Here is a 26,276-nt window from a genome sequence, read left to right on the forward strand (position 1 = left end):
GTAACGCTTCGTAACGCCTTCGACTTACAAAAAAGTAACGCTTCGTAGCGCCTATAACAGACTAATAAGTAACGCATGTAACATACAACACCAGTAACACATGAAACGCATAGTAACTCCTATAGTTCACGGAAAAGTAACGCATGCAACACTTCTTAACGCCTATAACATGCAAAAAGTAACGCACGTAACGCCTATAACTCACAAAAAAGTAGTGCATGTACGCGCCGTAACGTCTATGACTTACAAAAAAGTAACGCACGTAACACTTCGTGACGTCTATAATTTATAAAAAAGTAACGCTTCGTAACACCTATAACTTACAAAAAAATAACGCATGTAACGCTTCGTAATGCCTATAACTTACAAAAAAGTAAAGCATGTAACGCTTCGTAACGTCTACAACTAAAAAAAAGTAACGTATGTAACGCTTGGTATCGCCAATATATATCGAAAAGGTAATGCAAGTCTATAACTTTCAGAAATCAGTAACGCATGTAACGTTACTTAACACCTATAATTAACAAAAGAGCGATGTATATAACACAAAAAAATCCATTTTACCTTTACTAGGGCGTTGACTCAGATAGGCCTTAAGCTTCAAAAATTTTAAATACATTTTCTGTTTCGTGTATTTTATGTATTTGATGTATTTGATGTATTTGATGTATTTTATGTGTTTTTTATATTTTTTGTATTTTATGTATTTTATGTATTTTATTTATTTTATGTATTTTATGTATTTTATGTATTTTATGTATTTTATGTATTTTATGTATTTTATGTATTTTATGTATTTTATGTATTTTATGTATTTTATGTATTTTATGTATTTTATGTATTTTATGTATTTTATGTATTTTATGTATTTTATGTATTTTATGTATTTTATGTATTTTATGTATTTTATGTATTTTATGTATTTTATGTATTTTATGTATTTTATGTATTTTATGTATTTTATGTATTTTATGTATTTTATGTATTTTATGTATTTTATGTATTTTATGTATTTTATGTATTTTATGTATTTTATGTATTTTATGTATTTTATGTATTTTATGTATTTTATGTATTTTATGTATTTTATGTATTTTATGTATTTTATGTATTTTATGTATTTTATGTATTTTATGTATTTTATGTATTTTATGTATTTTATGTATTTTATGTATTTTATGTATTTTATGTATTTTATGTATTTTATGTATTTTATGCATTTTATGTATTTTATGTATTTTATGTATTTTATGTATTTTATGTATTTTATGTATTTTATGTATTTTATGTATTTTATGTATTTTATGTTTTTCATGTATTTTATGTATTTTATGTATTTTATGTATTTTATGTATTTTATGTATTTTATGTATTTTATGTATTTTATGTATTTTATGTATTTTATGTATTTTATGTATTTTATGTATTTTATGTATTTTATGTATTTTGTGTATTTTATGTATTTTATGTATTTTATGTATTTTGTGTATTTTATTTATTTTATGTATTTTATGTATTTTATGTATTTTATGTATTTTATGTATTTTATGTATTTTATGTATTTTATGTATTTTATTTATTTTATGTATTTTATGTATTTTATGTATTTTATGTATTTTATGTATTTTATGTATTTTATGTATTTTATGTATTTTATGTATTTTATGTATTTTATGTATTTTATGTATTTTAATTATTTTATGTATTTTATGTATTTTATGTATTTTATGTATTTTATGTATTTTATGTATTTTATGTATTTTATGTATTTTATGTATTTTATGTATTTTATGTATTTTATGTATTTTATGTATTTTATGTATTTTATGTATTTTATGTATTTTATGTATTTTATGTATTTTATGTATTTTATGTATTTTATGTATTTTATGTATTTTATGTATTTTATGTATTTTATGTATTTTATGTATTTTATGTATTTTATGTATTTTATGTATTTTATGTATTTTATGTATTTTATGTATTTTATGTATTTTATGTATTTTGTGTATTTTATGTATTTTATGTATTTTGTGTATTTTATGTATTTTATGTATTTTATGTATTTTATTTATTTTATGTATTTTATGTATTTTATGTATTTTATGTATTTTATGTATTTTATGTATTTTATGTATTTTTTGTATTTTATGTATTTTATGTATTTTATGTATTTTATGTATTTTATGTATTTTATGTATTTTATGTATTTTATGTATTTTATGTATTTTATGTGTTTTATGTATTTTATGTATTTTATGTATTTTATGTATTTTATGTATTTTGTGTATTTTATGTATTTTATGTATTTTGTGTATTTTATGTATTTTATTTATTTTATGTATTTTATGTATTTTATGTATTTTATGTATTTTATGTATTTTATGTATTTTATGGATTTTATGTATTTTATGTATTTTATGTATTTTATGTATTTTATGTATTTTATGTATTTTATGTATTTTATGTATTTTATGTATTTTATGTATTTTATGTATTTTATGTATTTTATGTATTTTATGTATTTTATGTATTTTATGTATTTTATGTATTTTATGTATTTTATGTATTTTATGTATTTTATGTATTCTATGTATTTTATGTATTTTATGTATTTTATGTATTTTATGTATTTTATGTATTTTATGTATTTTATGTATTTTATGTATTTTATGTATTTTATGTATTTTATGTATCGACGTTCGATGCATTTCTAAAACAAAACAAGAAAACCGGATAACCTTGACAATTCGCATAAGAAAAACCGCGTAACTATAGAAATCCGCGGAAAAGAAAAACGCATGAAAAACCGCCTGAACAAAACCTCAGTGTACATTTTTGTGAGATATCTACAACTTCCGTCAGACTATTTGTCTGTTCATTTTGCTTTTTCAGTAGTTGCAAAACATATCTCGGTCACTGAGCAATCTTTCCTTGTCAAAATTGTTCTCATAAAATTTCTCAGTATCATCGATATTAAGATAAACTAACACATGGGCTGAAAAGTCTCGGACCTAACACATAGATGGCGCTAGTTTTATTGCAGTCGCCAGTTTTTCAGTTACCTTTAAACCTTTAAAAGACAGCTGTTCAAATTTCATGATATTCTATTCATTAGTTTGTAAGTTATTGTGCTAAGAGTGACGCTACTTTCGTTATATTCAGAACAATGGTTTTAAAAACCATTTCGTGTTTCAATTTCACACTGCTTCTCAATAGGAAAAAACTACCGTTCAAGCTAAACAATAGCTTGAAAAGTGTCCACTTCATCAGAAACAACCATAAAACGTTGGTTTGCTGACTTCAAACGTGGTCGTAGGGATGCAGTGGAAGTCCAAATGAGGCGGTAACACCAGAAAACATAAAAAATCGTACATCGTAAAGGTATCCAAAGAACGTGTTGGCTTTGTATTGCATTAGCATTTGACTACAAGAAAGCTCTGTTTTAATAACCTTGGATTTCCGACTTACGGTTTTGCCGACAATTATCATATATTGATGACCGGTATAAGCATTAACACTCTCTTTGATTTAATGCAACAAGCCCTGCGATCTGTTGAACAATGGTGTTGTCAGGTTGGATTATCTGTAAATCCGGGCAAAACATCAATGATGCTTTTCACTCATCGTAGGATAATCGCAGGAGCTCGTCCGTTACAGTTCTTCGGTTCAGAGGTTACTGTGGTCGATCAAGTTAAATACGTCGGGGTTATTCTTGACTCAAAACTGAATTGGTCTGCTCACATTGATTTCAGGATTAGAAGAGCTTGCATGGCTTTCGGCCAATGCAGACCAGCTTTTGGAAAATCATGGGGACTCAAACCCAGATATATTCATTGGATCTACACAACTATTGTTAGACCAATTTTAGCATATGGATGTCTTGTATGGTGGCAAAAAGGAGAAGTCGCGACAGTTCAGTCAAAGCTAAATCATCTCCAAAGGATGGTCCTAATGGCGATGACAGGAGCATTCACGACAACTCCTACTGCTGCTCTAGAGGCGCTACTGTGCATTAAACCACTACATGTGTTCCTAAAACAAGAAGCATTATCTTGTGCATACCGTCTTAGGGTTACAGGGCTTTAGAACAGTTACCCTATAGACTATGCTAGTAGCCACACTCGCTTGTGGTCTCAAATGGTTACGTGGGATGAGTATTTACTCGTTCCTAGTGACCTAACTCTCACGTGCAGTTTTCCTTTCAAAACATTCAATGTGAGCTATCCTCTTCGTGAGGAATGGTTGTCTGGTTGTCTGGAACGACAACTTGATGAACACATAGTTTGTTATACAGACGGTTCTCTGTTGAATGGTCGTGCTTGTGCTGGAGTCTACTGTCGTGAAATGAGGCTGGAGCAGTCTCTTTCACTTGGTAGATACTGTACTGTGTTCCAAGCAGAAATCTACGCAATTCTGTGTGGAGTACAATCGGCACTTCAGCAGAGGATCTGTGGTAAGCGAATTTATTTTTGTTCCGACAGTCAGGCAGCCTTAAAAGCACTCAGTTCGAATGACTCACGGTCGAATCTAGTGATCGCGTGTCGAACTCAAATTGAAGACCTCAGCATTTCAAATGCTGTTTACTTCTTATGGGTACCCGGCCTTTCTGGTATTACTGGAAATGAATGGGCTGATGAGTTGGCTAGAGCTGGTGCAACGAATGATTTCGTTGGTCCTGAACCAGCTTTACCACTTTCAACTAGTTGGATAAAGCACAAGATTCGTTCTTGGGCTGCATCCAAACATGCCAGCTACTGGCGCAGCTTGCAAACTCGCGCTCAGACAAAAGCATTTCTACCAGATTTAAATCTGAAAATGTCAAAGTGTCTACTGCATTTCTCCAAGCATCATTGCAGTATTCTGGTCAGAGCTCTGACTGGACATTGCAAACTCAATTATCATATGGCTACTATTCAACGTGCTGAGTATTATTCGTGTGATTTGTGTGAATGCGATTATGGTACTTCATATCATCTGATATGTAACTGTCCCGCTTTGACGCAGCTACGTATCCGGGTTTTTGGTTCTCCATACATGGTTGAGTCTGTGTATGCGGAGCTAAAATTGAAGGATATCCTCTCGTTTCTTACCCAATGTGGTAAGGAGCTATAGACAGAAGGGTTCATCGTTCTTCCTGGAGTGAATGAATCCCTTCTGTATTCACCTTAAATAGGGTTTAGCAGATTGTTTGGCATCCTTTAGGGGGTACCGAATTTACTTCTGCTCGTACATACTGCGAATCGTTCTGCATTCTTCCGGGAGTGCAGAATGGTGTCGCTTTTGTAAGATCTCTAAATCCTCTCGGGGGTTGGAGATTTTATTAACAGCAGACTGTTCGGGACCTCGTAGAGGTTCAGAATTTACTTCTGCTTCCACTAAATGTGATCCTCAGCAGATTGTTCAGCATCCCTTAGGGGTACAGAATTTACTTCTGCTTTCATGTGTTTTTGTGTCGTCAATTTTTCCCATCCTCCTAGTCCAACCCTTACCATTTCCTTTCAATCCTTCCCTCTTATATATCGGGAAAATGATGCTAAAAACAAATTGATGGCAAGGCACAAATCTCCAAGTATCAAGGGGAACGCGCATTTGAGCCAATTTGTTCTGATTCCTGATTCCTGAACAAATCTTCGACTTTTTCTACCACAGCTACGACTTCTTCAACTCAATTACACGCACTGCCATCCAGTAAAACCTCAAATTTTTTTACTGCTTCAAGTCTTCTACGACATAGGTTTCATCGTAATCATATTTGTTAAATAATCGCGATACGTTTGCCGTTGCGGCCAGGCACAGTTTTTGATTCGTAAGTCATCATTCGTAAGACCTCTTGTATACAGTATTTTTGGGTGACTAAGCGAGCTGTCTGATTACTATATCTGTAACTAGCAACAGTTCCTTAAATTCGAGGACAATATCAGGTTTGCAGTTGATATGACATTATTTGGAGTTTATTTTTAATATATGCTGATCAATTCTTCCTTAAGATCAATATTATAATTATATCTGCTATTTTTATTCAAGAAGTATCACAAATTGTATACATTAGGCTCGGTTGCACCACAATCAGTAGAAAGTAAGACGACTAAAAAAATAAAATAATATAAATATAAATAGACTGATTAGATGACTATTGGTACATAGCTCAAATAGGTTAACTACCCTGAATAGTCGAAGAGTTCCTTCCTTAGACGTTCATCCCCCAGGTCTGACTCCGTTCATTTGTATCTCACACCGATCAGTCTACACTCAACTAGTCTCAACTCGTTCCCCGGAGAGATCTCCATAAAAACGTACGACTACATCCAGCAGCAGCTCAGTCGATCAGTTTCGTTCACGTTGGATCGTTTGTAGTATCGCGAGTGTCTCTAATCATGTGGCTACCAAAACCGGCAGTGTCGGTATTGTTCCTGATCCTGGCCCTACTGGTCCACAATGGTCAAAGTCAGCAGTCTACGGTCAAGGTTCTGTGCTACTACGACGGAAGTGACTTCCTCATCGAAGGTAAGCCATCAGTCTTGCGGAGTTGTCTATCACGAGATCAAACTACGGCATATGATATCACCTTGTCATTGCGCGGTGATTTGTGCGGTTTCTTTTTCTTCGATGCGTATCAGCACTTGAGAACCTATCACAAAAGACCCGTACAAGTTGCTATTCCGCTAGTGTTTGATATGCGAAATTAGACGGTGACGTGATCGGGACATTTCAAAAGTGTGACAATTAGCACTTTTCATAGTAATCTATGTATTGTTTTCATGCAAAGGAGGGAGGTTCGTTGAATGAAAGTTAGCTGTTTTTAAGTTTGTCATCAGTAAAATTTTTCATGAGAAGTACAGAATAGAGCTTGCTGTCTTGAAACAAGCTCCCAGAATGAAAAACAGAGACCGGCATTTTTGATTATCACTCGTGTCGAATTTATTTATTTATTATTCCATGGCTGTATTGCTATCAATGCATTGAATACAGACAAATAAATATTTCCGTGCGAGCTTCACCGTGCTCGAATGTCGGCAGTAGTCGCGATCGTTGGTGACTGATGACCTCCGGCTAAAAGAGTGCGGTGGCTTATCGAATTAAGCATACACAACCAATGCGTCGGTTAACCGGTCGGCCATCCTACCCACACTCGATGATGATTTATGCAAACAAATTTTAATTGTGCTGTTAATGTTTACTGAAAGCCACTGGCATTCGGTGGTTTTTCAGAAGCATCAACCAAACCAGACATGATGCTTGCTGATGGTAATATACATATTCAGTTATCAGATTTTTTTTTTATTTTGTTCGTATAACTATTTATTTACCAATTTAATGCTAGAAAAATCATTAATTTTTTACAATATATTCCATTATGCTCGAATAGCTTATGACAGGCATTAATAAATATTTTTAAAATGACATCACAGCTTCAATTCGCAACGTACCTCAAAGATGTGTAAAATGAACTGCCCTAATGGAAATTGAGTACAGAACAAAAATCAATATTATTATCCTCATCTAGATTCATTTCACTCCAATTTTGTGCGAATCAGAAAGAAAAACATGTTCTTCTGGTTAGTTGAAGTAAGAAAATAAATTAGAGTCACCTTTCCTTTCTAAGTTTCAAAATATATGGCTCTTTTCGAAGAGAAGTTCATGGACCTTGGTTATTCATCATCGTGGCAGATATTCATCATAGAAATAGTTCTATTAGGTTTTACACGATGACGACACAAATGGACTTTTTCCACAGTAAAAAGAACTAAAAAGATTGCCCTGTACGCGTTTCCAGCATCAAGGAGCGATTTTTGTATAAATCTGTTTAGTGTGAGACGACTTGCAATTTTCAAATTCAAACGATGAATCTCTGATGAACTTTTAAACTGTGAACAAACTACAGGCGGTTGTCAAAAAAAAGATCATTCTGTTCATTTTGTGAGGTTATGTCATATTCGTGTAAAACCTAATACCATCATATGATAGTTTTATTTAGTTTCTGAAGTTTATTTCATCACCTTCAGGGTCGATCGACCTGAGTTCTTTGTGAAGTAGTGTATGGCAGTATAAAATGGTCGCTACGGATCGGCATAGAATTTCGAAGTCACAGTTTGAAGTTTTTGATAATAACGTCAAAATTTACAATATATGCGCTTTCCAAGAATTCTATGAAAGTATGAAAATTTGTCACTTCACATGATGATGTATCTGAAATTTAGAATAAAAAGAATGTAATGAAATTGACTATATACTTCTTGGAATCTATTCAAAACTGATATTGTTTGTATTGGAAACAGGAAATTATAATGCAACCCAAATATAAACACTCTTCCTTTCAATTCCTATGAGAAACATCGCTAGCATCAATTACAATGTTTTGTTATGTGAGTGTGTCAAATCTAATGCTGAGTAAATGAAAAAAAAACAATTTTAATCCATCTAGTGGTGTAATGATGTCTTTCTCATATCAATCATACTATCCTATATAATATTGTGGTACACTTAAAAAAAATTTTTTTCGATTCTTGAAGCAATAATAGGAATCCCTTTGTTTGGCCGTCTACTGATTATGATAATGTTTTGATGTCGATTTAGAATTTATTTTTACGTTTTTCATGTCACCCGTTTCGTCGATTAGTATACAATTTTTAGCACACTTTACCCCATGATTCCGAAACCGGAAGTCGGATCCAGATGAAATTCAGAAGTTTTGTATAGAATAATAAGACCATTCGTTTAAATCTAAGTTTGCAAAAAACGGTCTCGCCATTTTTGCGAAATAATTGCACGCATATTTTTCATTTTTGCACATTTTACCTTATAACTGCGGAACCGGTAGGAAGGAAAATCGGTTCAGCCACCTCCGAAAAAAGTTAGTGCAAAATACGTTACATACACACATATACACACATACATTTTGCGTACTCGACGAACTGAGTCGAATGGTATAGACACTCAACCCTACGGGCCGCGGTTCAAAAGTCGGCGATCGCATAACTTTTCTAAATGAAAAAGGCAAGAATTATGTTTTTTACGTTATATACAGCAATAGATATTCACGATCAAATATCTCCGAAGGTAAATCTTGATAAACGATTTTGCCATGAATTACCATGAGGCCCTTGGTAATTCATGGCAAAATCGGTTGACCGGTCTCCTAGAAATTCGAGCGCACTTTTTCATTATTTTTTGCACATTTTACTCTGTTATTCCCGAGCCGAAAGGTCGATCTGAATAATATTCAATAGCAGGCTATGAAATCAAGAGACTTTTCATTAGAATCTAAGGTTATAAAAATAGGTTCAGCCGTTTCTAAGAAATTGTAATGATTCGATGTTTGGAGTAAACGAACACTTTTTTCGATACTTCCGGAATCTGTAACGAAGATCCGATATACACAAAATCATTGGGTCATCAACTAACTAAATCTGTCCAATTCGAAACCTAAAGTATTTGATTGAATTTTCCATGACATGTATAAAAACACACTCCTGAAAATGAAATTTTTATACCTATAGGCCTGTAATTCCGAACCGGAACTCGTATCTGGATGAAATTTGGTAGGGCTATATGGGGTTGAAAGACCTTTCATTTGAACTTACGCTTGTGAAAATTGGATAAGCGGTCTTTGGAAAATCGATTGCACGTTTTTAGCTCATAGTGCACATTTTACTCCATAACTCTCAAACCGGAAGTTGAATCCAGATGAAATTCTATAGCAATATATGGGACTACAAGACCTTTAATTTAAATCTTAGTTGAAGAAAATCGGTTTTTGGACCGCTGCGATTCTGTATGAGTCAGCATGGACTAGAAGAAAATCTGTTTTTTTTACACTAGACGTATCAAAATTGGTCAACTGTATCAAGAGCTATGATTTTTTGAGAAAATAAATTCGAATAAAATCCCTACCCGAGCGTTTACGTGTAATAGGACGAATAAAGGACCAACGATAGGATTTTTAAAAATCCTTTGAGATTATTATTAAAAATCCTTTGATTATTATTAGCAGAATAGTGAACATATCAGAAGTATTTTTGGCTAATTTTTTGAATATTACCCTACCATGCCCCTATCATTTCAATTTAATGAAAGAAAGTCAATTTGGGGGATTGATATTTTTCTCAACGAAATTTATACCCTTTCCCGCAAACCAATTGAGAGTGGTTTTGGCATAGTGAGCAGACGCTAAATCCGGCCAAAACAGTGGAGGTGTACTATGCTTCTTATATGAAAGCAGCAATCTCTTCTGGAGACACTCAGATCGATAGATTTCTGCTTTTATAGTTACGGTAGTGTAAAAAATGGTTGACTTCAAACCACAGAAACATATTGCTTGCCATGCTAGTACCTTTCGGCCGAATTTCTCCACTTGAATCGACCTGTCCGCATCGCTCACATCCTCCCCAACGACGATAGTAAAGTATTGTGGATCTGGAAGGGTTTTTGAGTTGTCCTTTACATAAATCTCATCGTCCATCAAAACGCATTCATCCGGACACTGCAAAAGACGCGAATACAATTTCCGGGCCCTTTTTGCTGCTCGTTTCTTCTGTTCTACACTTTGTTTCGAGATTTTCTGCTTCTTGTAGGTCTTCAGGAGATTTCGCCTCTTGATACGCTGGATCATTCCGACACTCGTTCCTGCTTTTTTGACCAAATCACGTATTGACATTGGCTTGTTCTTCATGATTAGAGATATCACTTTCTGGTCCAGTTGGAAGAATCGGGTTTTCTGCCTCTTCCTGGTAGTTCATCCAAAGAATAGTGTTCCCCAAACTTATTAATGATGGTTTTTAACACTGGCATGATGAATTCTAAACCGCTTCGCCAATTGTCGCATAATAATACCGTTCTTACTTAGCCATGTGTCCAGAATCTTAATTTTCACTTTCTTTTCAATACGCGACATTTTGAAAACGCAGAATTTCAACCGCACGAACAAGTAAACAAACGAAAACTGACAGCCAAACGCACAGCATGCTGCGATCTGAGCATAAAAAATCATCACAAATACATGCATACATCACAAATGTATGTGGATAGCTTGTTTTCGATGCACTCCTTATTTAACACACTTTACCCAATGGGACCGGAAGATCTTTCACTTGAATCTAAGTTTGTGGAAATCGAATAAACCATCGCTGAGAAAAGTGAGTAAGATCCATTTTGGAATATATGACTACTATTTCCGGTGCTTCCGGTAGCGAAAACTGGGAACCAGGATAGCCGGAATCGGTTTGTTTAGTTGCCTACTGATAATGGCTATCGATTTGTGTCGTTTTAAGATCGGTTTAGAATTTTTTTATGTGTTTTGTTTCGCCGGTTTGAGTGACGGTAACCGGATGATATTCAGGAATTCCGTATAGGACCATGAGACCTTCCATTTGAATCTAAGTTTGTCAAAATCGGTTCAGTCATCTCCGAGAAAAATTAGTGAGATTATTTGACAACCACACACACAGAGAGACATTGCTCAGCTCGATGAACTGAGTCGAATGAGCAAATTTTTACTGGCGGTTTTTTAAGTGATTGCATAACATTTCTATATGAGAAAGGCAAAAAGCTTATTTTTAACCCCCAGATTTATGCATGGTGAGTCACGGACGAAAAGTAATATAACTTTGAATGTGGATATGTGCACCTTGCATAAATCTGGGGGTTTTAAAATATGCTTTTTTTCCCCTTCAAATTCAAATTGTTTCTTCCGAGACGTCAGTTTGGACATTACACTGTGGTGTAATAGCAAAGTGTTTAGCAAATAGCATCGACGTTGCGTCTGTCTAGCGGGTTATGCTGTGCCATCAGGTCGCGCTAGCAGCTCAACATAAGCTGCTATGCAAGTCAAAGACGAAATGTAAAATAACTTTGAGATCACTACAGTTTATATCAGAAATATGAATATTTGGTACGATTGAAGTTGTGTTTTGCCATTTCAGTATATTTACAAATTTGTCGCTTGTTTCACTTTTATTGCTTTCCTCGAAATTATCAGTCGAGATATTTTCGAAGTTATATTATCACAATTCCGAACATAAATGTTTTTTAAAAAAAGCGAAGCATTTTTTCTTAGTTTATTCGTCAAACTGAACACTTTGGTACGATTTTGACGATGGAATTTAATGCCAAGAGTGTTGTATGTTTCAATATTATTTCTATAATCAATATTCAACCATTGTTTTCAAAATTTCTTGGTAAAATGATTTACAAAATTTTGATTTAGGTCTTCGTTTAATTTACGTGACTTAGTCATCTTGATAAAAATAATAAGTGCACGTAGATTCTAGAAACCTGAAAAAGAAAAGAAAAATGAAAAAATATAACAATCGGGGAAAAACAACAGAATGTAGAGGTACGATGAACGGATAACCATTTTATATCATCAGTGTTATATTTACTTTGTATTGAAAAATTTGTCTCGGATATCTTTTATCGTCCCCCTTTCACCGAATCCGTAGCTTAGATACAGATTAAAAAGAATAATCGACGATGAAAATATGGGAATTTTCATGAATACACTTCATTCCTTAAATTCAGTGTCAACACCCATTTTAATTTCTAGCGACAATTTGTAAAATGGCGAATTCGTCATCTAACACTCGATGTGGATAGACGAATAACCTACTACGACTAATTTCGATTTTGTTTTATTTTTTATTCGCAGTTGTCTACCTACCCAAGCTATGGGTAAAAACCGCCATAGATCCGAGAAGGATCCAAAGGATGCTAAGCGTCTGAAGCCAAGTGATGTACAGGTAAACGACCGTTTGCTGAGTAAAAACCAATATGCTGATCTGCCAGTAGATGTCGAAGAGGAACTGCAGAAGAAGGAAAAAATGCCGCCTTTCTACCTGAAGGGCTTCCCACCAACTCTACGCTCGAATTTCAACACACTGATCAGCAAAGGACTACAGGCAACAATCCGTTTATGTACTGAAGGCTACAAAATAACTGTTCCGGCTTTGAACCACTACAAAGGAGTGGAATGCTATCTGAAGCAGACAAAAGCGGAATACTTCACACACGATATTGCCGCCAACAAACCTATGAAGGTTGTACTTCGAGGACTACCCGACATGATGGAAGCCGAACTAAAGCAGGCACTGTCGGAGGCTGGACTAAAGCCTTTGATGGTATTTAAAATGAAGCGCCATAATACGGACAAAAAGTTTAGAGATCAACTGTACCTGATTCATCTGGAGAAGGGCTCCATCACCATGAGTCAACTGAAAACGATTAAATCGTTATTTCACATAATCATCGAATGGCAAAAGTATAAACCGGTACATCGGGATGTCACACAGTGCACGAACTGTTTGAACTACGGCCATGGAGCGAGGAATTGCCACATGAAAAGTCGGTGCGGGAAATGTGCCGAACCACACAATACCAACGATTGCCTACTAGATGACATCGCTGTAAAATGTGTGAACTGTGATGGCGACCATCCATCTACTAGCAAATCGTGTCCCAAACGTGCTGAGTTCACAAAAATTCGACAACAGGCGTCCCGCAAACAATCAACGCGCAAGAATGTTCCACAGAAGGATGAAGTTAATTTCCCACGGCTCCCACCGAAGAGGGATATTCCGAATTTGCCGCCACTTCCTCGCAGCAATCCAAAGACTTCAGCCGCTGGATCTCAAAAAGAATCTTCCTTAAGAATCCCTCCTGGATGGGGCAATAATCAACCACAAGCAAAGGATGACTCTGGTGATATATTCTCTGCTGAACAACTGTTCGTCATTTTTGAAACAATGACAACAAAACTACGAAACTGCAGAACGCGGTTAGAGCAAATCAACGCCTTAGGCAAATTCATCATCGAATATGCAATATAATGAGTTGGTTATAGTAAATTGGAATGCTTGCTCACTCAGGAGCAAAACTGCTGAATTGTCCGACTTTCTTCAAGAGAAGAATGCCGATATTGCTATTTTAACTGAAACTCATCTTAAACCTGAAATTTCTATTTTTATTTCCAATTACAGGATTCACAGGCTCGACAGGGCAACTACCAGAGGAGGGGGAGTTGCCATTGCCATTAAACGATCCATTGAGCACAGGCTTCTGTCAGCCTTTAAATTGCAACTCATAGAAGCCATCGGAATTGAGATTACAACGACGATGGGACCCATCATCATCATTGCAGCGTACTGCCCCAAACAAACCAATCTTCGAGATGGTACGTGTGCATCATTGAAGCGAGATCTGGCTATGCTCACTCGACGACAAAACAAATTCATCATTGCTGGGGACCTGAACGCACGGCATGAGCTGTGGGGAAACAGAAGACAGAATCGAAACGGATTCGTACTTGCCGAAGATTACGAAGCTGGACAATACAACATCTTCGCTCCGGATCAACCAACGCTACTTTCCAGATCGGGAGTTCATTCCATTTTGGATATATTCATCAGCAACATCGCCATAGACAGCTCTCCGGTTGTCTTCTACGAGCTCTCTTCTGACCACTTTCCAGTAATATTGACGTTGGGATCTTCACCAGAAACAGTGCCTATTCAACCACGGAGGAACTATTATCGCACCGATTGGGTCCAATTTCAACAAATCGCCGACCAACTTATTAATATCAATGTTCCACTAGATTCCCCGATGGAAATCGATGCGGCCCTATCTTCCTTCCAGCATTCAATCACAGTCGCTCGTGATAGGACGGTTCCAGTACAACATATGCCGAGTTCCTCTCTTCAAATCGACAGTGTCACCAAGAAACTCATCCGACTTCGGAATATCTACCGGAGGCAGTATCAACGAACTGGCATCCTAGATAGGAAGACTACTTATAACAACTTAACTAGGATAATCCAGGAAAGGATATCTGAGCTTCGCAACAGGAACTTCCAGCAAAAGCTTCGAGAAATTCTCCCACATTCAAAGCCCTTCTGGTCCTTAACGAAGGTGCTTAAGAAAAAACCGAAGCCTATTCCTCCTCTGATGTCACCCCAGGACGCAGCTGAAGGAATACCTTTAATCACACCAGTAGAGAAGGCAAATGCGCTAGGCCAGCAGTTTGTGTGTTCTCACAATTTAGGACTCAACATTGTTAGTCCATATGAAAGAGCCGTTGCTGATAGCGTAGCTGAGGTTGACCAATCAGACAGCTTAGTTCCTGAGGAAAGTAGAGTCACTGCGAATGAGCTGATGGCTTTTGTGAAAAAATCCAAAAATATGAAGGCCCCCGGTTTCGACAACACATTCAACATTGAGCTGAAACATTTGAGTATTCGCTCATTTGTCTTCTTAGCTAAACTTTTTAACAGGTGCTGGGAGCTTGGTTACTTCCCTTCAATGTGGAAGTTAGCTAAAGTTATCCCAGTTTTGAAACCGGGGAAAGATCCTTCCTTTTCCAAGAGCTATCGGCCCATCAGCTTACTCTCTGCCCTATCCAAGCTGTTTGAAAAGTCAATACAAAGGCGAATTCTTGCTTTTGCAGATGAACAGGATATATTTCTGGAAGAACAGTTTGGGTTCCGGAAAGGAAGATCCACCATCCACCAGCTCACAAGTATTAACAACGTCATACAGCAAAACAAATCAGTGTCCAAAACGACTGCCATGGCAATATTGGATATTGAAAAGGCATTCGATAATGTGTGGCACGATGGACTGGTGTTCAAACTGCATCGGTATAATTTTCCCATGTATCTTATTAAAATTATCAAAAATTATCTTGCAGATAGAGCATTCCAGGTTTCTCTGAATAATGCACTTTCAGAAAGATTTACTATTCCTGCTGGTGTACCCCAGGGAAGTATCCTAGGTCCCATTCTATACAACATTTTCACATCAGACATCCCACCTCTTCCAGGTGGTGGTGTTCTGTCACAATTTGCTGATGATACTGCCATTCTTTACAAAGGTCGTGTCATTAATGCTCTGAAAAATAAACTACAGACAGGTCTGGACGCTTTAACGGAATATTTTACAAGCTGAAAATTGTGATCAATGCAGCAAAAACTCAGGTCATCTTGTTTCCACATTCAAGATCTCCAAAACTTGTTCCATCAGACGAATGCAGAGTACGATTCGGTGATGAGGTCATTCAATGGTCCGATGAAGTTATCTATCTAGGACTCACCTTTGACAGACATCTGATATTCAGGTCACATGTTGACAAAATCGTTCAAAAATGTAGCATACTCATCAGGTCTCTGTATCCGCTGATTTGTAGAACATCTAAACTATGCCTGAAGAATCAGATGGCTGTCTATAAACAAATCATCTACCCCGCAATTGAATACGCAGTCCCTGTTTGGCGGGGATGTGCACGAACACACAAACTTAGGCTTCAACGCATTCAAAGTAAGATCTTAAAGATGATTCTAAATCTACCCCCTTGGACAAGGACTAGTGAAGTACATGAGATGGCCTCCCTGGATATACTAGAACAAAAATTCGAACAATTCTGCACGAAATTTGAAGAGAGGTGCTCAATCTCTGAAATACAAATAATTCAAAATTTGTACGTATTAGGTTAGGGATAGTTATAAGTAGGTAGACATTTTATAAATAATTAAAATAAATATTATGATTAAACATTAGTATGTAAAACAAGAGTAACTAAAACACCTAATATTAATAACGAATCGTATGAACAACAAAGATGAAAGGCCAAAGGGTCAAAACACTTGTACTGTAAAATGTTGATGTAATACACAAAAATAAGATTAATAAACAGATATTTATGCATATTTGTAGAATGGGAAAGTTGTTTTCGATCCGATCCGGCGTGTATATTATGTGTTGATTGTAATATTCTGAGAGTACTGTAGACAGTATGAGTATTTTATTACTGGTCTGCGAAAACCATATTCCATAGATCGACAAGTTAAGTCGCTTTGTTTTCAAAATGTGAATAATGTATATTCAAATCAGTTACATTTATATACTAGGGAAACTAACAAACTTAATATGCAAATACTTACCCAGTTGAGTGTTTTCCATAGCAGGTTACGATTTTCGAACAAGTTTTTTCTTAAAATAATCACTCTTTCGAATTACGTTTCGTCATGGACTCATCAGTGCATATGCTACTTATATTGAGCTGCTAGCGCGACCTGGCGGCTCAACATAAACCGCTAGGCAGACGTAAAATTAATGTTATTTGCATAACACTTTTTGCTATTACACCGAAGTGTAATGTCCAAACTGACGTCTCGAAAGAAACAGGTTTCGGCTATCTAGGAGGGAAGAAACCTGTTTTTATCCACCTAGTGGTGTAATGATGTCATTCTCATATATAATACTGTGGTATTCTATCCAAAATGTTTCTCTTCGATTGCATTAACTAATGTAACATACATAATGAAACAGTTCTTCGCTCGCGTACGTCATCCTTAGGAAAACGAAGTGGGTTCACTATTATATGTACACAGTTCGAAATATTCTTGTGATTTTACAACTTATCAGATGCACATAAATGGAGCGTCATATTTAACACAAATTTACATTCAACAAGATGAAAAATTGTGTGATTTGAAAATTACATTGCAAAACGAATGGAATAAACATCAAAAGATCGACAGCAACAACGCGACTTGAACCGAAAAACATTAGATCACAAAGCAAACCAGTTAGTCGACTGATCCACAGAAGCATATATCTGCTTGGCTGGTAAATTGTGCTTATAAATTCATACAGTCTCACTTGCTAGCCGAGTGCAAATTACACTCGGAACCAGTAAATTTCTGTACGAATTGAATGTTGCGTCATTTGAGAAGTTAAGTAGTTATGAATTGTATCGTTTGTAGAATTATGTCACCTGTAAAATTTATAATTTCTTTCTGTGTACTTCCAGCACCGGAACCCGAGAACCGGTATAATCGAAGTCGGTTCGCACGGAAACCAACTAACATGACGTACAAACTCTACTAGTTTTTTTTTTTCAAGATTTGAATCTTATATACGATTTTGCCATCGTATTCTAAAAGACGATTTAAATTTTTGTTGCATCCGAAAATATGCAGTAATGTTTGGTAGGACCAGAAGACCTTTCGTTTGATCCTAAGATTGGAAATAACGGTTTTGAGTCCAGTTTAGAAATTTTTTTACGGTTTTACCCCTCCTGTGGTTGATGGGCTTGATGGTATTGGAAACATCATCAGATACACTCAATTTTCGTTACTATTTTATAAAGAAATGTGTTCTAGCTTTTAGATCCATTATTGAATTAAATGAATAAATTATGGAACGACTTGAATAAGATGTTGATTGCATCACGCTCCAATATCCGGGGTTGGAGAGGTCGATTGGGCTTAACTGAGCTCTGTTTTATGTTTCATTTTCATACTACCGGACCTTATTACCAGTGTGAAGCGGAAATTAAGTGGAATGAACATATCCCAATCGGGTTTCACACGACGACAGCAGATGAACGGTAAATCAAGTTCATATTTGACGTTTATTGGTGGTTTAGGTACCATAGAATACAGTGGAATGAGATATAATATTGTGAAATGGAATAAAATAATATAGACTGAATATGTGAGCAAACCACTGATAGCTGTCAAACGAAGCTCATCCTGTTTTTTTTTTTGGAAGGATGTCTGATGTGTGAGTGAAATGTAATAGGAAGTGCATGCAAGAACGGTAATAAAGGCCACCGATCGACCAATAGTAGAGATAAAAGTAGGGTAACGGTGCCCCCTTTATCTCACCTCCATTAGTCATCTCATATGCGAGAACCATTAGTTAGAGTGAGATGTGTTGTTTTTGTTCGACAGATTGACTTCAAGAGTGAGATGAAATTAGGAGCATTCGCGTCGCTATAATATCAGAATTGAAAAAAAATTCGAACTACTTTTTCTGCGGTATTGCTTCACAAAATCGAAACAAAAATATTGTATTCGATTTTATCTTAATTCATTGAGTGAAAGGTAATCGGTAAAATAACTTGGTGACTCTACTTTAACCCTAGTTGAAATCTATTAGAATAGAAATAGTAACTCAATGCTACGATGTTCATATGTGTCAATATGTGTATAAACATGTGTGTATGTATGTATGTATATATGTATGCAGAGTTTTTTTTCACTTCACTCTAAGGGAGCAAATGAACAGTTTTTTGTATCTCTTCCATCTGTTTCATACCTTAAAAAACATAATGTTTTAGTAAAAAAGAATAGCAGAACTTTCAATCAGTTTTTATTGTTATAATATAGTAACTTGTGTTTACAACATACGTATCAAATTCCAAAACAGCTTCCAAAGTTGGGTGTTAAAAATCCCAACTTCCATATGGTTTATGACGCAAAAACAGGGAGGAAATCATCAAAATTAATATCAACATTATTCCGATTTGTTAGTCTGGTTAGTTGATGATCAAAGTCGAAGTTTTTTTTACGGTCAATTTTACTGCTCGGTTTTTCAAGTCATTGCATAACAATCCTATATGAGAATGGCAAAAATGAGTCGAGTAGTAGATGAACAGATTGCGATTAAATCTAAGTGCGAAATCACTCTCACTGACGAATCCTTCTGCCGGTGCTTTGGCTGGCATTGAATTTCTTGGCGATATTCTAAGCCTCAGATTTATCCTAATCATTCACGACACCTTCAAATAAAGTCTCCGGTTCTTAAAGACTGTCCCAGAAAGTATGGACGCACTTTGATTTCGCTGTAAATAATTCACAAGTGTTAGATATTCAAATTTTATTCGATATACTGATAATATTACACTACAACAACCGAATATTATTCTCAACATTTGCTACTTTTAGCTATTGTAGCCTAGCTGGCGCACCTTCTTGCGAAGGTTCCTCAATAAATTCCGTACAAACTTCTTGGCGACAAGTTTTGACACTTTTTTCCAATCTTTTTCGAACTGATAACATTTCGCACGGCTTTTTCACTTACTCCTTCCATTTTTGTTATCTTTCTCAGTGACAGTCCGCGTTCTGTGCACCATTTGTACACAATTTTTCGACGTTGTTCTACTGAAAGTCCACGCATTTCGAAACAAACTAATGAAAACGAATAAACAACTGCACAAGTGATAAGAGAAGAGTATAAACAACAGGATGCAGCCATAAAAATTGACAGATTCTGAACCATTGTGAAATGGCAGCGGTTTTTGGTTGCGTCCATACTTTCTGGGACAGTCTTTAGTTCCTCGTCGACGCTTTATGTGACTTCTCCGATCGATAGTTTGCGCTTGGTGGAATCTTTTAGAATCTTGTACAAAGGAAATATTTCGAAACGAACTGCCGTTAAAACATTACAGATTATACAACTATAAATAAATAGAGTGTTTTGAAATCGAATTAATCAACCTTTATATCGTCTTCATTCCTGATAAATGCGACTAGTTTTACACTCTTAAGGTGTATATGCTTTGCAATTCAAGTGTATTGAACAAATGACCAAAATAACCCTCAAGTGTGATTTGCACAGACAAAACAATGCGTTTCATATGGGGATATTCGCAACATAGTATCATTAATCATAATAATAGCTCATACAACATTATTCACTCGCTGTGATTTTTTTCGTTATAATAACATGTTTCGCATTTGATCCATCTATAATACGCACAAGCTACTGTAGCCTAGCTAGTATTTAATACGATTTGCATTTCACAAAGGGATTTAAGTAAAATATAAAACACAAGATCAGTACAAGCTTCAATAAATTAATTCAATCGTTAATTTATGATGCCTTTACTGTTCTAGATCTCAACTAATTTATCCAAACCATGAATGACGATTGATTGCAATTCGCATGTTCGAACAGCATAATGAAAGTATATTAGATAACTGATTTTCACCTCCCCACTGATTAGCTCATTCCAATTCTAATTTCAGGCCTAGGCAAGGTCTCACTAAACGACATCGAAGCGGCACTGCCATTCTGCACCCATCTCGTCTACGGGTATGCTGCCGTCGATCCGGAATCGAACAAAGCAGTATCTCGCAATCCAAACCTGGATCTGGACACCGGAAAGGGAAACTTCCGACTGGTTACACAGCTGAAGCGCAAATATCCTGCCCTCAAAGTTCTCCTCGGCATTGGCGGTTACCGTTTCTCGGCTCCGTCGCCCAAATATTTGGAACTGCTCGAGACAGGTGCCGCTCGTATCACCTTCATTAATAGTGTTTACTCGCTGGTGAAGACGTATGACTTCGATGGCATCGACCTGGCCTGGCAGTTCCCGCAAAATAAACCGAAGAAAATCCGTTCGACTACCGGAAAATTGTGGCATGGTTTCAAAAAAGTTTTTAGCGGTGACCAAGTGCTAGATGAGAAGGCTGATGAGCATCGTGAGGAATTTACCGCATTGCTACGTGAGCTGAAAAATGCTTTTCGTTCGGATGGATACCAGCTCGGACTCACGGTGCTACCGCACGTGAACGCCACCATCTTCATGGATATTCCGGCAATCATCAACTATTTGGACTTTGTAAACATTGACGCCTACGACATGCAAACACCGGAACGCAATCCTAAGGAAGCCGATTTTGCTGCCCCTCTATATGAGTTGAACGAACGTGTTTTCGGAAACAACGTGGATGGATTGGTTAAACTTTGGTATAATTAATACAATACCGGTGAGTGCTTTATTCATTGAAATTAATTTGACAACTTTTAGGTTGGCTAGCAACGCCCCAGCTTCGAAATTGATTGTAAGCATTCCAACACACGGTCGTGGATGGAAGATGACCGAAGATTCCGGATTGACGGGTGTTCCACCGTTGGCCGCTGATGGAGCTGGACCGGCTGGACCGCAACTGCAGCAGGAAGGATTCTATAATTGGGCTGAAACATGTGCCAAGCTGCCCAACCCCAGCAACACAGGATTGAAGGGAGCAGATGCACCGTTGCGCAAAGTAGGAGATCCTACCAAGCGTTTTGGATCGTATGCTTTCCGTTTGCCCGACTCGAACGGAGAACATGGACTGTGGGTTTCGTACGAGGACCCGGATACTGCCGGTAATAAGGCTGCTTATGTTAAGGCCAAAGGACTGGGCGGAATCGCCATCAACGATCTGGCCTATGACGATTTTAGAGGATCTTGCGCCGGAGAAAAATATCCGATTTTACGTGCGGCGAAGTACAGGCTGTAATTTGAGGCATAATTTCGTTCGGAATTGATTACTGCTGTGGCAATGTGATGAAAACGAGTTGTTATTGTAAGACCGTTAGAAAAAAGCATTAAACGTACTTTTCATTTGAAACAATGTTGAAATTGTGCTGTTTCATTTCTTGAAATCAATGAACATACCATTCAGAATGTTGTAAATGTTATGCACGAATTTTTGAATTGCTTATAAATGGTTACATACGAGTATTACACACTTCGAAAAAAAACCCTGTGATTTTACGTCTTATTAGATGCACATAAATGGAGCGTCACAGTTCACGCAAATTTACGTGGAAGAACATTTGTATTGTGACATGAAATTCATCGAAATAAAAAAAATTCTTATTGATAGCAACCACCGTGACTTGAACCGAGAATTATTGGTTCGCAAAGTACGCCTGTTAATCGATTGTGCCACAGAAGCACACCAAGCAGATGGTTGGTAAAAAGTGCATTTAAATTCATACAGTCGCACCTGCTAGCAGAATGCAAGTTACCGTAGAAACCAGTAAAATTCAAGCCAACCTAATATTACATTAGGTCATTACAAATGAATTTTTTCCGTTATTCGACAAATTAGGTCTATATGAATTACACCGTATAAGGGATTAAGTCACCTGTAAAATTCAAATTTTTCTGGTGTATAGTTTTTCATTGATATTTGAAATTCTGATTATTTTTGGAGTTGTATGGAAAGATGTTACATTGAAACGCGTTCGCTTGAAACCACGACATCATCATGGTTTTTGCTAATTGACTAATAAAAGTTGCTTAGGAAATAGTATTGGGAATTGAAACATCATGATCTTAACAGCATGCTAGCCATCATTGCCGGCCGCCTCCAACTTCATCGTTCATAGGATAGAACAAAGGAAAGGAAGGAGACGAAATGATGATTCTTTACCTACTTTCCGAGAGGACGACGACTCATCATTCTTATTCATAGGTGTCTCACCGTACATACCCTTTCAATAGGGAACCCAATCTCCATAAACACATCACAACAGCAACAACAGACCTTCTGCGTGGTATAATGCGTGGTATAATTTCTCTCTCAGAAAAAAATGGCGCCGCCATAGAAATCGACTTACCTTCACAAAAATAACATTCACTTCATTTTTATCGCGACAACATGTATGTTTTTATGCACTAATCGCATCGAAATGAAATTATCTAGACATTGTCAGGATAGATTTTTGATCCATGGTTTTGAAGGCGAGATATTCAATGAACAAGTTAAAAGACGGCGTTTTCAGCTATGCAATTCTTCCTTCAGTAAAAAGGCTTTCCCGACCGCTAAAGTCAATGAATCATTTTGAAATTTTCACAGAATAATCTAAACTAATTTTCTAAGATATTATCAGTTGGGTTTTTGTTATATTCGTCGCCGTTTCTGAGAAAATCTGATTTGAAACGTGAAAATAGCCCTCTAAAGCGCCCTAAAACACACTGGCCTCAACCCTTATGGGGGGGGGGGGGGGGTTTCTAAGGTCTAACACTTTCGAAAAATCATTTATTATTTTCTTTGTTTTTTCTCATAGTAAAACATTGCAAGAATCTTCTGTCTTTTGGAGAAAAATTCGGCAAGTTATGGGCCTTTATCTTTGCTTATCTCATATTGCGAGGAGATAAGAGCTCGGCACACAGGTCCAAGATTTCTGCATCGATAGACTTAAAAACTTGACAAAACATTCTTGAAATGTTCCATTATAAAAGAATACAAAAAAAAATATGATTTTGTGAAAATGTTAGACCCTACGGGCTCCCTTGAGTAATAAATTGTTTCCATTGAATTTATAGACAAGTCCGTGTCCATCGTCATTCAAAAACTACTGAACCAATTTTTTTTTCTAATTTTGCACACACTTTCTACATATAAAAAACCAGACCCCAATGGCGAATTTTTTCGTGAATAATCGTAGTTTTCACTTTGAACAACCACCAAAAATTCAAAAAATTAAAAAAAAATCAAACAGAAACGTTGGGGTCTAGAAAAACATCTACTCTATCTATGCTGCTTTGATTTGTTGACTTCTTATCAGTCTGCGCTGAGATACAGTGGAGTGTGAAGCGTTCCCAAAAATACTGCTTCACCGACTTATTTCTCAATATTTTTCCACGAAAAAATTACAAAATGTTATTCGAATGATGCTTTTTATCATGCAAAAAATTTGAATTTATTTTGTTGCAAGATAACTCTGGAAAAGTTCTCAAAAATGATGATATTTTTCATCATTTAGACCCTAACCAACCCCCCCCCCCCCCCCTTAAACGCTCAGGTCGTACTGTAATTCGCATTTCAGAAGTCGTGACGAGGTTCGCAACCAGCAGCAGAAGGGAGCAGAATTCCGGATTAAATTTTCGAACTGAATTCAGAACCTGAATTCTCATAAACCCCAAGTTTAGAATTTAGTGTTAGAATCTATTTCCAGATTACAGGTTCATACTCTATGACTCTGAAATTGAATCCTAATTCTGGATTCTGGAATTTACTAGATTTTGGAACTGATATAAGGTACTAATTATATTATGCTCGTGATTTAAATACAGAATTCTGAATTAGGAATTCAACAACATTTAGATCTGGATTCTGGAAATTAATGTTAGAGCTGAACTCCGAACCCTAATTTTAGAACTGATTTCTAAACCAAAATTAAAGTTCTGAATTCAGTTTCAGACTTCAATTCCCTAAATTCCAGAGCTCAGAATCTGTATGCTAGAGCTGAATTCGCAGCATATATTCTGGGACTAGAGTTTGGAACTGAATTCAGTTCCTTCATTAAGGTTCGGAATTTAAGTTATAGTTCTAGAACAGAATTCGAAGCCTGAATTCTGAGTTCAGTTCCATAATTATAGAACTAAATTTAGGACCTGATATTTTGGTACGGATTTCGAACTTAAATTTCACAACTGAATTCTAAGCCTATCTCAGATTTCGAATTTAGTTCTTGAATCCAGTTTCATAATTCAGCAGTGACCCTGAATTTTATTTCTGGTTTACTTGTATTCACGCCCTCCAGTTATGTCAGTGACATTACCCACCCGCCTTTTTATCACTAACTTGACACATAGAATAATACAGAATTGTAATGATAAGGAATGATAAAGTTCAGTTGAACAGAACATATTTTTTTGTAATTATCCTTCGAATCATGCGTTCCCAAACGAAAAATTAATAAAAAATCACTTCTTTTTGGCATACACGCAGAGAAAAAATTCCCTATAATTGAAATCACATTCCTAATAACTGATGTTCACACAACGAATTTTTTTCTTAAAATAGTGGCAAAAGAAAATCTGGTTTGATATAGCAGATGTTACTGCTTGAAACTACACAACATTGTAATTATTTTTCACAGTTGATTAGTTTGTTTCAATCAATATTTTGATAAAAATTCCGAACATTTTAGTTGTGCGATCCTGTCAATTTGTGGACAAACAATTTTACAGTAAATTTAGTTTTGAAAACCTCCTACGAAATGGAAGAAGCACATATAATTCACTTATTATATGTGATGTGATGTGATGTGAAGTGAAGCCACCATCAGTTCAAGGACTTGCCAGTGGATGCGGGTAGACTTACAGTAGCCCCGATATGACTCATCCGTTCACCTTCTTACTATAGCTGTTACCGAAAAGCGAACAAAAAGGGTTGGGCGGATATGTAAGTAGAGTCACTTACTCGTATTCCGCGGGAATAAAAGATGCTCTTCCAACCATAATATCAAGTGCATGGGTGAAGCATATCGCTATACATGCTTGAACCCGCCTGATGGTTTGTTTGAGAAGGGCGCGTCAGACTCATTTCAAACTTTCAGAAGGAAACAAGTTTCCTTCAAGTGACTTGGGCTGGCTATCCATAATCCCTCGTCCAGTCATCAATTCGTCCGATGCCCTGATGCTCCTTCCTCTTTACCACCCAGTGATAAATGTTTTATATTGATATATACCGTGAAACATAGTGTAATGAAATTAATATAACATAAAATGATATAATATATTACAAAATAATGTAATATAATATAATATAATATAATGTAATGCAACACAATATAATATAATTTAATTTAATTTAATGTTATATAATACAATGTCATATAACATAATATAATATACTATAATTAACTGTTATTTTGTATTTTGTTTTATAATATATTATTTACAAAACAATATACAAAATAACAGTTAATGT

General features: G+C 35.9%; 1 protein-coding gene across 1 annotated transcript; it reads left to right on the forward strand.

Moving 5' to 3' along the window:
- The first annotated feature begins 6,307 nt into the window (after positions 1–6,307).
- Positions 6,308–22,189, forward strand: LOC131431339 (chitinase-like protein Idgf4). Its single transcript, XM_058596991.1, has 3 exons — positions 6,308–6,507; positions 20,808–21,531; positions 21,593–22,189. Exons 1-3 carry the CDS (start codon positions 6,378–6,380, stop codon positions 22,065–22,067), a joined length of 1,329 nt encoding a protein of 442 aa, XP_058452974.1. The 5' UTR covers positions 6,308–6,377; the 3' UTR covers positions 22,068–22,189.
- The last annotated feature ends 4,087 nt before the right edge of the window (positions 22,190–26,276 follow it).

The sequence above is a fragment of the Malaya genurostris genome, chromosome 2, assembly GCF_030247185.1.
Source record: "Malaya genurostris strain Urasoe2022 chromosome 2, Malgen_1.1, whole genome shotgun sequence".
Classification (NCBI taxonomy): Eukaryota; Metazoa; Arthropoda; class Insecta; order Diptera; family Culicidae; genus Malaya; species Malaya genurostris.

Coding starts and splice junctions, on each gene's coding strand:
- LOC131431339 (XM_058596991.1), top strand. CDS start 6,378: ATGTGGCTACCAAAACCGGCAGTGTCGGTATTGTTCCTGATCCTGGCC. Junction 6,508..20,807: donor AAGTGACTTCCTCATCGAAG/GTAAGCCATCAG, acceptor TTCTAATTTCAG/GCCTAGGCAAGGTCTCACTA. Junction 21,532..21,592: donor GATGGATTGGTTAAACTTTG/GTATAATTAATA, acceptor GACAACTTTTAG/GTTGGCTAGCAACGCCCCAG.